Source organism: Lissotriton helveticus, chromosome 10 (genome assembly GCF_964261635.1).
Source record: "Lissotriton helveticus chromosome 10, aLisHel1.1, whole genome shotgun sequence".
NCBI classification, from domain to species: Eukaryota; Metazoa; Chordata; class Amphibia; order Caudata; family Salamandridae; genus Lissotriton; species Lissotriton helveticus.
In genome coordinates this window covers 972991371-973005596 of record NC_136071.1, presented here as the reverse complement: position 1 = coordinate 973005596, position 14226 = coordinate 972991371, and the positions used below count along the sequence as shown (strand labels likewise).

The following is a 14226-nucleotide window of genomic DNA, read 5'->3' as shown; positions in this document are numbered from 1 at the left end:
AGTATTCAAGGCACATTTCACGCATCATTACTCTCACAAAGGCATCAAATATTTGTTATAAATTTGAACTTTTTAACACAATTAGGATACCTTCAAACCACAGAAACCTTAATTTGATTAAACAATTTTAGTAAAGAGTTAACCACTAATGTAATTATGTTTCAGTGATTTCAAAATTGTATGAATCTTTGAAAAATAAAAAGCTGTAACTAACTGTGCACACCTCCCTTGAAGACTGAAGTGTGTGATTTCTGTTCATTGAAGTTCCTCCGTCAATTCAGAATTGTTTCTTTAGTGGTAGTATGGTATGGATGTCTCATCTAAAGACTTAAGCCTCCAAGACATGCCACACCCATAGGAAGCACCGTGCACCACCGGGTTCTTCGGGGTGTGCAAACAGCCAAAATGGATATATGACTTTTGATGGCTCCAGGCTATTGGAGACAAGGCGGATTCCACTTTAGAGCTGTTCAAACAGAGTTGTGCTGTGGCCCGATTCTTGGGCTTGCTTTCCTTGGACCACCAATTCCAACCACACAACTGGAAGTTCAAGGGTTAACCTTGGGACCTGGCTTTCTGCCAAAGGCAGACATGTCTGCCTTTGCAGCAGGCGGTTGAGTTCTTTTGAGGCTCCGGAGCAAGCATTGTTTTCTGACCTCAGAGAGTGCTGGCTCTCACCTACAGGGGGTCAAAAACTCATCTGTGGTAGAAGGATGGACAATACCAGTCAGCTATCACACTAGAAGATAAGTAGGGTTCAGTGGGCACCTCTAATGGACCCTCTGGGTGCCTGTCATAAAAAATCCTATTAAGACAAGATGTTTGATACCAAACAACATAGGTTTCAGTGAACCCATTATGTAGCTGGGTAACTCATAGCAACCAGTGCCTAGCACATACCTTAAGATGACTTCCCTTTTCACTTGCAATATCTAGTAATACTAGACATCACAGGGGCATATCTGCTCATGTTCTAAGGCCTGCTGTATGCATAACTTGCATATATTATATGCAATGACTTTGGCATGGCACACAGTGAACATGCCATATCATGTTTTCACAAATGATTTGCTCTGTATCACACAGCCTGCAATGGCAGTCTGCATGCAATTTGTACGGGGGTCCCTTCAAGTGGAATACATGCTGCAGCCCTTAGGGACCCTCTCTAGTACCCATGCCCTAGGTACCGAGGATACCATTTAGTAGAGATTTACAGGGTTGCTAAATGCATGCTAGTTTTTAGGGAAAGAGCACTAGCGCCTGGTTAGCAGGAACCCAGTGCACATCAGTCGAAAACCATGAGCACCAGTGGCAAAAGGTGGGGAAGCCATGACAAAAAGTAGCACATTCCTAATCTGGTTGACTGCTGTGTCTCAGGAGGCTTGTTTCTGGTCTACAATGAGACTTGTAGTTGCTAACTTTCAGTGGAGGATGGACTAACAATGAGCCTTCTTACTATCGGTTAATCTGACCGGTTTTGGTTCATGTAATTTTGCTGTTCACTATTGATGCTGGCCCGGTTGTGTTCTAACTGCATTTTGTGTGGTTTTTTTGGTGGAATTAGGAGAGAATTCGGGGAGTCACCAGACATCTGACAGTGTCAGGCTTGCCTCTGAGAGGACTTTTGCTTTACGGGGGAACCGTCTAATTGAGTTTTCCCATCACAGTACTTTCCTACTGACAAGCAGAGTGAATCCTTTGGTACCTTGTGATTTAGAAGAAGGATTCTTGCTTGTGGATATAGCCACATGGTCATGTTCTTATAATGTGACATTCTATTGTTCTTGCATGTCTGTTAAAGACTGGGGGGTTTCAGTCACAGTCTGCTGTGCCTGACTTTTGCAACTTGGTACCAAAGATTAATTTAAAAGAAACAGCCAGATAGTCTCCCTAGTGGCTTCAGTGTGTGATTCGGTTAAATATACTGTTGAGTGACATTTTAAGCATTCCAGCTATGCCAGTAACATTACCAACTTGCACTTTCATTGCAGGCTTTGCTGATTAGTCTGAAATTTGGTTGCTTTATGTGGCAGCTAGGAGATGCAGACACATGTTTCCAAATCCACAGTCTGGAAAACAAGATGAGTTTCATAGTACATACCAAACAAGTAAGTTTGAATAATTAAAATGTTGGCATGCAAATTACTTTTGTCAGATATTGATTTCTTTGGCAGCCCCCTTGTAGGAATGTTGCCTTTCAGCCTATACAGTAGTTCCCGTCCTTCCATTTCATACAAAAACTCTAAATTACCAATGAAATCCCTGTTGCTAATGGGGTCGTTTTATGGCAGCAGACCCCAGTTAAATAGTTTGGAATCCGTGGTGAGCAGATGTAACCTTAAAGAAGCTGTTGCATCTATTATGGGGCATGGGTTGATTTTGAGCAAGATCCATGCTAGAGAAGGGTCATAGCACTGGCCGGTGGACAATAGGCTGACATTGGGATTAACTCACACGGGCAGGGCAGCTGAGAAATTTGCTACCTTCCAGAGTTTTAAGAAGTGGGAGTTGAGCTAATCCTCTACACAATCCCCGCCCTGGATACCCTTTCCTTCCAACACCATCCACCACAAGTGCCCTACCTGGCCCATAGCAATCCCTGTGACTCGGTTACAGAGACTCTCAAGAACGGACGTGGAAGCCCGGCCACAAAAATCCCAAAGAAACACAGCCCTCCCCACTAGGGCCCAGAGATGCTCAAATTCCGATATCGAGCCTCTGACTTCAAGACCCAATAGGTCCGTAGCAGCAATGTCTGACAAAGAAGCGGCAGACCTAGCCTCCTCATATGACACACCTCCCATTGAATCCCCAAAATCCAAGATCCAAGTGATCACTGGTTTTCGAAAAGATCGTCCTTGCACAAAACCACCTAGATCGCCCTTCCTCACCTCCCTACCTAGGGCAACCAAAGAAAAAAAGAACCCAAGCAACAAAGAGCTTTCCACCAACTGCTTGCTCATCAACTGCAGGTCGGCGTCTATGCATGCAACTGAATTAGCATAAGCCATCCTCTCGCAAAACATTGACATAGCGTTCATCACTGGAGACCTGGCTCAACGAGCTCTCCTCACCATGCCTAGACATGCTTGTGCCCCAAGGTTTTTCCATTATTAACAAAGACAGAAAAGAACGAGGGGGAGGGGTAGCTATCATTCATAAAGACAACATTGCCATCATGGAAATAGATTCATGCAAATACAACACATTTGAATGCCTTACAGTCAACACGAAGACCAAAGATAATGGAGCTTTGCTCTGCCACCTTCTCTATCATCCACCAGGCAACACCTCCGCATTTGGGGAACATTTATCTGACCTGATCGCTCACTGTGCACTTGGAGATGCCAACAACCTAATTCTTGGCAACCTTAACCTACGGTCACTAACAACCCGCTAATTCAAACGCTATCCAATCTCTTCTGTGACGACAATTTAACCCAACACTGCACGGAGGAGACGCACTACAAAGGAGCTACCCTGGATGCCATCTTCGCTCAACGAGACGCAATTACAATCAACCACATACTCCCCGTTGACTGGTCAGACCACCACATGATCTTATTTCATATCAACCAACAAACTCTATCTTAAACACCTATGCAAGACTCCCCCAAATGGGCCAGAAACCTCTCCCAGATTCCCATGGTAGTCCTTGAAGAAAGGATAAGCTCGCTTCTTCCCTGCACCAACGACCACCTCTCCACAACCGAACTCACCGAGCATTACAACGCAAAGCTAGTGGCTATGCTTGACCAGCTAGCGCCTCTAAAGCTGAAAAAAAGTTGAGTCATTCTGTCCAGATCATGGTTCAACTCTGACCTCAATACTGCAAGGAGAAAGCTAAGAGCCAAAGAAAGAAGCTGGAGGAATAACCCTACCTCCATCCTCCCCGAACAACTCAAAACAGCTCGTAGGAAGTACAACAATCACATCAAAAACAAGAAATCCACTTTTTTCCACTCTGCGCTGGACAGCGCAAAAAATATAACCAAAGAGCTCTATAGCATCATCAGGCAACAAACCTCCAAGCCCGTGACCTCTTCTATACAGGGGTCCAAAGAACTATGCGACAACTTCACCAATTTCTTCAATGACAAGATTACAAAGATCGAACTCTCACTTGACGTCATCAATACGTGCCCCACTAAGAGCATCACGTCCGGGACGCTCGATATCTCTCCCTGTCCCTTTACCAACTCCTGGCTAAGCTTCCGCCCATTCAAGAATCTGAGATAATCACGCTGATCGCCACCTCCAAACCCTCAGCTCGTGTCCTAGACCCCATTCCACCCCTACTGACCAAAAAACTGAAGTGTTACCTAGCACCACTTTGGTGCACGATCATAAATAGCTCCTTGAAAAATGGAGTCGTTCCAGACTGCCTTAAAGTGGGACAAGTCACACCCTTGCTGAAAAAAAACTGCCTCAACATTACGGAGCTGAATGACTTCAGACCTGTTTCTAACCTCCCCTTCTGTCCAAAATCCTAGAAAGATGCGTACTCCAACAACTAACCCAACACCTGGACAACATCAACCTCCTGGACTCCCATCAATCTGGCTTCAGAAAAGGCTGTAGCACAGAAACTGCGATCCTTAACATCATTGACGATATCCACAGATCACTAGACTCTGACCAATACTGCCTCCTCATTCTCCTCGGCCTCTCGGCAGCATTCGATACTGTAGATCACAGTCTTCTCCTCAGGGCTCTCCAAGAAAGAGCTGGTCTTGGCGAAGTGGTCCTCCAATGGTTCTCTTCCTTCCTGCACAATCGCACTCAAAAAATAAAAATCAAAAACTTTGTTTCTGACCTCCATCCAGTCAACAAGGGAGTCCCACAAGGCTCAGTGCTATCCCTGCAACTCTTTAACATCTACATTTTCTGCCCCGCCCCGCAGAGTGCAATGTGGTGTCCCTCAGGGATCCTCTCTTTCTCCCCTTTTGTTTAATCTTTACATTTTCCCTCTTATTTCTGCACTACAACAAATGGAGGTCACAGTCTACAACTATGCTGATGACCTCCAACTCATTTTTAATTTTTCTTCCCCAACATCAGATGTCGCTAGCTTCCAGTCCGTCATGCTGTTTATCCGGGATTGGATGAGTGCGAACCATCTTAAACTCAACCCGGATAAAACAGAGCTTGTTCTGACTGGGGGCAGCGGCAACCCTTGGTCTTCTTCTTTCTGGCCCCTTTGCCTTGGCCTCCCCCCATCCCTTCGGACTCTGTCAAGACTCTCGGAATTACACTTAACCACCATCTCACTCTTCACTCCCACATCAGTTCTGTTGTTTCCTCTTGTTTCTTTACCTTGCGTATCATTAGGAAAATATCCCGGTTTTTCTCCCTCCCAGCACTCAAATTGATTTTAATGGCCATGGTCATATCCAAGATCGATTATGGTAACATCATCTACAATGGTGCTCCTGCCTATGCACTTCAACGTCTTCAGCTGGTGCAGAACCAGGCAGCCCGATTGGTATATGGCCTACCTAAATTCCATCACTCCTCTCCGCTCCTTCTTTCTCTTCACTGGCTCCCCATCAAACAACGGGCCCTTTTCAAACTTGGATGTCTCACTTTTCAAGCTAGGGTGGGCACGGCTCCTGCTTTTATCAACTCGGCCATTACCAGCTACTGCCCACCCAGAGATCTTCGCTCATCCACCAAATCCTTATCCGGTTTTAAGAAATTAAGGTCGGGAGGCCAGAAATTCTCGGTCTTGGCACCCACCTTTTGGAACACCCTCCCGCCCTCAGTCAGACACTCCCCTTCCTACATGGAATTCCGTAAGGCCCTCAAAACCTTTTTGTTCCAGCAAGCTTTTGGTTCTTAGTCCTGTGCCCTTCCTACTCTGCACTCCCCCCAGCGACAAGAAACTGCATAGAGAACGTGCGCTTTATAAATCCTTAAAAATTCAAATTCAAATACATGGAACCTCTCACCAAACTACTCAAAACAGCCAACATCCGTTTCCATCTCTATGCTAACGACACTCAGATATATCTGCAAACCACCTCCCTCAAAGACATCAAAAGACTCAATGACGTACTGAGAGATGTTCAACACTGGGTGTCATGCAACCGCCTTAAACTAAACACTGACAAGACTGAGACACTCATCATCTTGAATAAGGAAGAAAACCACCAAATTGCCGAATGGCTAAAGGCCGTTGATGCGCTCAAGGGGAATCTTACCCTTGCAGACTCTGTCAAATCATTAGGCATCACTCTAGACTCGAAACTGAACATGACCAGACACATCAAGAATTCGGCCAAGAGCGCTTCCCTTTATCTCAAACTACTGAACACAATAAAACCTTTCATTCCGCCCAGTGATCTCAAACAGGCCACCCAAACCCTGGTACTGTCAAGACTGGACTATGGGAATGCAGTCCTCTCAGGAATACCAAAATCACATCTGGCTCCCATCAAAACAACGCAGCATGCGGCAGCCAGAATGATCACCGGTATCAAGAAATTCAACCATATTTCTCCTGCACTCAGGGAAGTTAAGTGGCTTCCAGCCAATATATGGATCAGCTTCAGAACAGCCTACATACCAGCAAACCTGAATATCTCCATTTTTGTGCCGCTAAATTTGAAAATCTATGCCGCAATATCCTGGGGTATCTGTACAGGATACACCCACTGGCGTTTCCACTGTTTGCAGCTGGAGAAAGCTGTGGGTTTGCTTAACAGCACAAGTGAATCGACAGGAGAGAAGATCAGCCATCAGGTGGGTATTAAAGCAGAATTTCCAGGTATGCAAAATGGAAGCATGGACTCCAATAGCATTCTGTAGACAAGGGGAGAAGAGACGATTGGTTCACTCACTACGTCCAGCGACAGGGTTTAAACTATTGAGTCTATAATGTGTGACTGTACGTTTCAGAAACAATATTGACTGTGTGATGATTGTCCATACTCTTCAGATAGAAAATAGTCCCTCATGCATCCTAGGGGAGGCGGAAGAATACTCTCAAAAGAGCCAATAGAAAGATGATGAAACTAAGATACTTCTGTGGGCTGATCCAAGACATGATCGACAATGTCTCAAGCCAGTGCCTGGAGGGTCCACAGCTACAAATGGCTATGAAAAACAAAAGATATTGCATTTGCTGGATCTAAAAAGTACTTTAATTCATACATGACTAATTTCTAAATTGCATAACACCACACAAAATGGGCTCAACACCAATTTAGAAGAATAGAGATTTCTTTATTAAATAAAAGACGACCAAAACAACAAACAAGACCAAAACGACAAACATCCAATCAGTAAAACCGGAGATATGTGGTTTTAAAGATTTTCATGAAAATAGCACCAAAAAAGCACCAACTGTGAATATCAGTTTTGCAGCGTGAATCTTTCTGGATTCACTATGCTGTGCATATTCCGCAATCTGGTGGTTGGGTCCGGAATCGTAGTCTTTTTTCTCCTTTTTTTTTCCGTAGCCCAGGTGGGCGTCGACGTCCCACCATTTGGTGTACCTTCGGTGACGTCGGCATGCTTCCGGCGGAAGCTACCACCCTTGGGCGCCATCTTCAGATTCTTTTTTCCGCCGTTGGGTCTGGATCGTCGCGTGAAGCTCCAGACGTTTTGGAGGAAAAAGGAGGAAATACAGCAACTCTTCGACAGTAAAGACCTGAGAAGATCGGGAGAAGAGGACCATCAGAGAAGAGACGACGAAGAAAGGGAAGAACCTCGAGATCTTCGACGTCCTTGGAGGAATGCGCACACAGGGGGCCCCCTGAGCGCAGGGATGTACAAGACACCCTTTAAATTCTGCAAAAACTGCCACCACAAGTTCGCGCAGAAGGACCAGCACCCGGTCTGCAACCTCTGCCTGCCAATCGACCACGAGAGCAGAGACTGCAACGCCTGCTCCGTCTTCAAGCCGAAGACACTCCGAGTTCGAGAGAGACAGAGGACAGCTCACCACACGATGCAGGGCAAGGGACAGGCACCGACGCTTTACGAACTGGGCCTCTCCACCGACGACGAGGACAACATCGCCGAAGGTCCAGATGACTTCACGGTTGCAGAGACGGATAAGAAAACACCTGACAAGGTAGGAGAGCCTACGACCCTGAAAAACCCCACAGGGCCTCGAAAGCCAGAGGCAGACTCTCGAAAGTCAGAGCCCAGAGCCTCGAAAGGAGCACTGGCGCCGAAAACTTCGACAACCGAAGCTGCATCCTCCGAAAGAGAGCCCAGCGGATCCTTCGAGAAGGACTCCCGGAGGCCGAAGACCAGCGAAAAGCAAAGGTCGCGAAGCGAGCCCCCGAAAAAGGGCCTTCGACTTCGAAAGAAAAGGAGCCGAAGAAAGTTTCGACGACGACGTCGTCTAAAAGAGCAGCCGAAACGCTCGACGACGAGCAGGCCTCAGAGATGCAGAGAAAGAAAAGAAGGCTCGAGGCCGAAATGGAGAGCATCCTTCAGAGAAAGAAGGACTTCGATGAAAAGATGAGAAGTTACAGGATCCCCTCAAACTTGGCAATGGCCGTCGCTGAGGTACAGGAGCACGAGGAGTTCGACGGCGAAGAGACGCCGAAAACTCCGGAACCCTCGGAACACGAAGAGGAAGAAGACCTCTACTGCACAGAGGGGGATTACGGGGAGCAGCAGTCAAGCTACGGCTCAGGTTCCTCGACGGCCCAAGACCAGGAAGGGCAGGACATCAAGGCCGAAAACCCGGAGGAGGCTGTGGAGACATACCCCTCGAGGCCTTCGCCACCGGATAACATTGGGGCATACAATGAGGTGGTCAGAAAGGCGGCGGAAGCTTATGGAGTTAAGCTGGAAGAGGAGAGGCCAAAAGCAGATTTCCTGCTGGAAACATTGCTACCCACACAGACAAGAAGCCAGTTCTTGCCCATGCTAAAGAGTATCACAGACCAGGGGAAGGAAGCCTTCAAGGACCCGGCCACATGCAGATCAGTAACGCAGAGGACGGAGAAGAAATACAAATTCTCCTCCCAGGACCCACCTTACATCAAGGGATCGAGGCTATGCGTCCGTTTCGAGGTGCAGGGAGGGTGTGATGCAATTTCCTGCGTCGTCATGGAGTATCCTGTCAACAGGGCTTGCGATGCGTAGTCCGGCATCGAGGTTGTTTCGCGCATCTGAAGCAATGCATCTGTCCCGAAGAGGCTTTGATGCCAGGTACTGCGTCATCATCGAGGATCCTGTTGACGAGGGCTTGCGATTTGTAGTCCGCCATTGAGGATGCATCATGCAGTCAGGGAGTTACATCAATTCGAAGGAGCTGCAAGGCTACAACATGGAGCCCAGCATTGGTGTTGATGCTGCCGTTGACGAGGGACTGTGCCAAGAGTGTGTGCCGCAACAGCGGTTCCGAAGAGGTGGAGATGAAGCAGGTGTTTGCGACGGGTCCATTCTACTCAGCAGCAGAGATGGGTCAGTTCTGCTGGGGGTTGCACAATGGAGCAGAGGAGATAGGTGGGTGGGAGAAGGCCCATTGCTCATTTGTGATCAGCATTTCCAAATCCATGTCCACCTTATCCTTTGCTGCCATTGCATCATGGGTAACCTAACTTTGTATAGCTATATAGTCTGAATTCTAATGGTGGTGATTAAGGGTCACTATTAATGTGTAATAGGGTGAGGAGTTGGGGCTTAATGAGGAAAGGTATATTTAGTTTGACAACTCCCACGCAGGTGATAGTAGAGGAAAGTATCCAGTGGGGTGCTATGTGAGAACCTATGTGTACCTATCATGGGTGTAGGTGTTAAGCCAAGAATCCCTCTAGTATTTAGTCATCGCCATTACCTGAAGTGGGTGACTATGAGACCCTGTCCTGTTCTCGAGTTGGACACCCTGCGAGGGATGTTAGATCACTGCGAGCGGGAGTATCTGCATGCAGGAATCTCTGCGTCTCTGGTCAGTGTGTCGGCCGGGAAGTCTCGGTCTCCTCTGTCTGCCTTAGCAAGATGTGATGTGTATATACCCATAGATCTTCCCAGGTCCTACCTTGTTGCATTACTGTGTCGGCCTAAGGATGACGTTGGGCATGAACTTTATACATAGATTTTATACAGGAGATGGTAGTCCTGCTGTGCTTCCAAGAATCCTCATGAATAATGTATGAGATTTCGAACTAGGGAAAACCCGCGTCCTGAATGCAGTGTCATATCTAGGTAAGAGGTCAGTCCCTGTAAACTGTGACAAGTGTAATGTAGGGAGAGAATATAGGTGAAGGGTAACAAGTTTACCGAGGCCTATTTTATGGTGCCTATATGTAATATAACACCTCGTGATGTGGAAGGCTATTGTGTTTATCATGAGTCAAGTAGCACGAGCGCAGCAGTGGTAGCATACCATGTGGTGATCAGTAGAAGTGAACAAGGCCTTTTAACTTCTGTCACTGGAGTGACTGCTGTGTGCTTAACTCACCCTAAGCCTATATCAAATTAATATATAGCGCTGTGCAGCAGTTGTATACATGTGGTGGGTGTATATGTACCTGTCTATGGTACAATACATGGACAAGTCTGGGTTCCATCTTGGGAAACCCAGGGCTGACTGGAGGAGCATGGAAGGTAGAGGAACTCCACCAGACAGATGTGTGGATTGCTGCATTCCGATGAGCTGGGTGGGACACCCTCTAGGGGAAGAAGAGCTAGGCTCTTTGGTACACTTCAAAGGGTGCTCATTGATTCAGAGAGAGGTCACTGGAAAGGGGCCTGGGCACATCTCAGGAAAGAGCTGAGCTGATAAGAGAATCATAAGGTGTAGGGCTGGGGTATTGGGGTAACCTTTTGATGCACATATCGCCGTGGCTGACATCGAGATGTGAACCTCTGGTCACACCCATGACTTGTGTTGTGGGGCTATCAGATTTGGAGTCGCTCCTGCTGTGACAAATTTCTTTCTGGAGGAAGGGCTGACCGGGGAGTGGGCACTAGAAATGGAAGCAGTCCCCCAGCACAAACTTCAAAGACTTAGACCCTAAATCACATCTGGTGTCTGGAAATGGACTATAAGAAGAAGAGCTTGAGGCCCCTTAAATTGTCAACTGTAAAGCAGTCAGTTGGGCTTGGGAAAGGAGGAGAAGCTCTGCACGACTTCTGCCTGTGAACAGCATTGAGGGCTAAAGACTGCAAGTGTCCCGGCTGGGTGAGGGGACATCCCCAGGGAAATATAAGACCACCTTCCCCTGAAGCCTGGAGCACCAGTTGCTGCCTACTTGCCAAGTCAAGTGTACCCTGTGAGGAAGAGTAGAGCGCAAGGCGGAATGAGGCCCAGTGGGACATCCTACCAAGTGGATCCCTGTAGCGAGGAGTGATCAGATGGCTGGTGCACCAAGCTGCCTGCGTGTACGTCAAGTTGATGACCCAATATGCCAGAGGGGCAGATGTTTAGTAGCTGTGGTTGGTATCACTGCCCTGCTGTATGCGCTGTAATCTGTGTGCAAAGTAAAGTCGCCGACCCTGTATGCCAGAGAGGGCCGCCATGAAGATTACTGCAATGATGACCGGGCCGTAGCCCATGTGTGGGGTGAAGCTGATGACCCTGTATGCCAGAGGCGGCTGCTGTTAAGATTACTGCCTTTTGGGCAATAGCCCATTTGCGGAATGAAGTGGGAACACATATGCCAGAGTGGTCCTCTGTGAAGAGGCAGTTACTGCTGTGCCGATCGGGCAGCCGCCTGTGTGCGGAGTAAAGTCAGTGACCCTGTGTGCCAGGTGAGGCCATCAACGAGAGGAGAGGCCACCAATGGGACCAGTGCTGGTCCGAGCACCGACTGAAGAGCGGAACCGGAGCAACCTACCCTCACCTGGGGTGAGGATCAGAGGAACTTACCCTCTGACCAGATAAATCACTGTGGATGCTTAGACACTGCTCCTGCAGAACCGCAAGTGCTGCCCACCAGCAACAGCCGCTGCCACTCTCCTCAGAGACTTCAGCTATGCCATCCTTGCAAGAGCGCTTAAGACTGAGCTCTAGCTGGAAGACACTGGTTGAACTTTTTCTGCCATATAGTGCTTCATGGACTGGAAAATTATTGACTTTTAAATAGAGTTGGATTGGCACTTCTGAGACACAGCCTACTAGTGGGGCTTAAGCTGAATATCACCTATCTTGAATGACGAACAAGCTCAAAAGTAGCGAGAGCAAAATGGGACTCAGGGACCTGCCTATTTAATGATAGACCCCCGACCCCAGGGGGCTGTGTGTAATGTTTGTGTATGCCATATTTCACTTCGTTTTCATATAAAAATACTCATTTTTTCACTAAACAAGTATATGACTGGACAATCCTCTATTGCTGCTGAACGTACTTTGAGATGTGAGCTTGTGTCTACCTCCTCCCTCTTGGACTGCTCGACCCATGCTACTACTGAGAGTCAAGGGCTGAAGGGGTACTTGGCTCAGCTGCTCAGGGCCCATAATATGTCAAGCCCGAGGACATCAGCAGTAAAAGGCCTCAACCTCCAAGGTTGGGCCCAATAGCTCCCACTTGTCCGGTGGCCCTCTGAAGGGGATTCTGACAGATTGTCACCTGCTTATATGAGAGTTTAAAAATAACCCTTGACTCCCTTTATCTTGTGGTTCTATGGAATGGCATTGTTTATTATTCTTTCTTTTATATCTTGGCATATGATGTTGAGTGTTCTGATGTTCCATGATAGTTCTGTAGATTTATGATGACTGGTGTGTTGACATTTGATGTTGGTTATGTGAAATTACACTGATGGGTAGTCATATGGGTGTTTTGACAGTTGTTTAATGGTGTAGAGGTTAGTTAGGACGTTTGATAGTCAGTATTTGGGATATAACATTGGTTATATGGACATATGAGGTTGGGTGGGTGGATATGTTGGCACATGATGGGTGTATTGGGGTGTATGAGGCTGGTTGTTTAGATATATTATCGTACGTGTGTGGATATATGATGGTTTGTGCATTGATGCATGATGTTGATGATGGACATATGATGGTGGATATGTTTGGCATATGATTCTGGATGTACTGGAGTTTGAGACTGTTTTTTTGGATGTGTGTTGTGTGGACATTTGTTGAGGGTGTGGGTTTATGATGTTAGTTGTGGGTGTAAAGACATACGATGTTGGTTTTTTGGAAGTATGAAGGTGAGTGTATTGGCATATGTCCGCGTATGGTGTCTCTATAAATTTTGCCTACATATTAAATAATGTATTTTTTTTATTTCTAGGCTGGTCTTGTTATAAAATTATTGATGAAGCTAAGTGGCCAGATGACGCCTAGTGACCGCAATGTGCCTGAAAGACATGGATACAATTAACCATTTACAGGAGAAATGTCCAGTTTCATTTCAAACTTTAGATACCTTCTTTGCTATGACATTTTTACACTAAAACATATTTGAATTTTGCAATGATGGTTTTATTTTGTACAGATATTGCATGGTTTTATTTAAGTAAAATGTGTATCATACCAGTTTAATATTTTTATATTTAAAATATTTTTATATGAGCCACTGTAACTTTTAAAATGTTTATAAAGCATACTGAAGTAAAAACAAAAGAAGCACAGGATTAATATGTCCTCCTGACCAAGATTGTATTGAAATGTATAGTTCATCGTCAAATTATTTCAGTGCTTGTAGTCACCTCAGTACATTTTTTCACAAACATTTTTTTTAAATGTAGTTTAACGCGGTTGCTTTTATATGTCTAACCATAAGTTATATTTAAAGTTGCTTGTTTTTGTGTGAAAAATTATAATTACCAAAAAACATTTCTTCACATTGAATTTCAATAATTAATATTTTTAACTTTTCTCACTGTGTTCTCGTTCATTATTTAAACCAAAAATCTGTTGCACAAATGAATGATTTTATCATGGTTGTCTCTATTTTAGATTGGTTGTAGACTTTATATTTTCCTTAAAAGAATAAATAAATGCAATGCCAGAAGGAGTTGACGACTTGTGGTGTACTACTATATTTATATCATTGAAAAGGATGTAGCCGGAAGTGTAGTATTTGTGTATAAAGATTGACGCTTTTTTTTTGTACAGAAACCTTCTCAAGACTGAGCTTTTAGAAAACCATGGAGTGTCCTCAACATGCGACATAATAGCTTCATCAACTCGGACATTCCACCCGATCTAGGAATTCGTTGACACATTTACAGTGGTTTATTAGGTCTCTGCCTGAGAAGGCTGCGCACATGCGCAGTGATGCTGGAGAGACTTAATGACTTAGAGTG

At 45.9% G+C, this 14226-nt stretch overlaps 1 protein-coding gene across 1 annotated transcript in view; it reads left to right on the top strand.

Annotated features, from left to right (window-relative positions):
- The window catches only part of KRIT1 (KRIT1 ankyrin repeat containing), a 333886-nt gene extending 319952 nt beyond the window's left edge, over nt 1-13934 (top strand). The window contains exons 16-17 of the mRNA XM_078663641.1: nt 1992-2108; nt 13209-13934. Of these exons, the coding sequence (XP_078519767.1) occupies nt 1992-2108; nt 13209-13298 (207 nt within the window). The 3' untranslated portion in view covers nt 13299-13934. The remainder of the gene's footprint in view (nt 1-1991; nt 2109-13208) is intronic.
- The last annotated feature ends 292 nt before the right edge of the window (nt 13935-14226 follow it).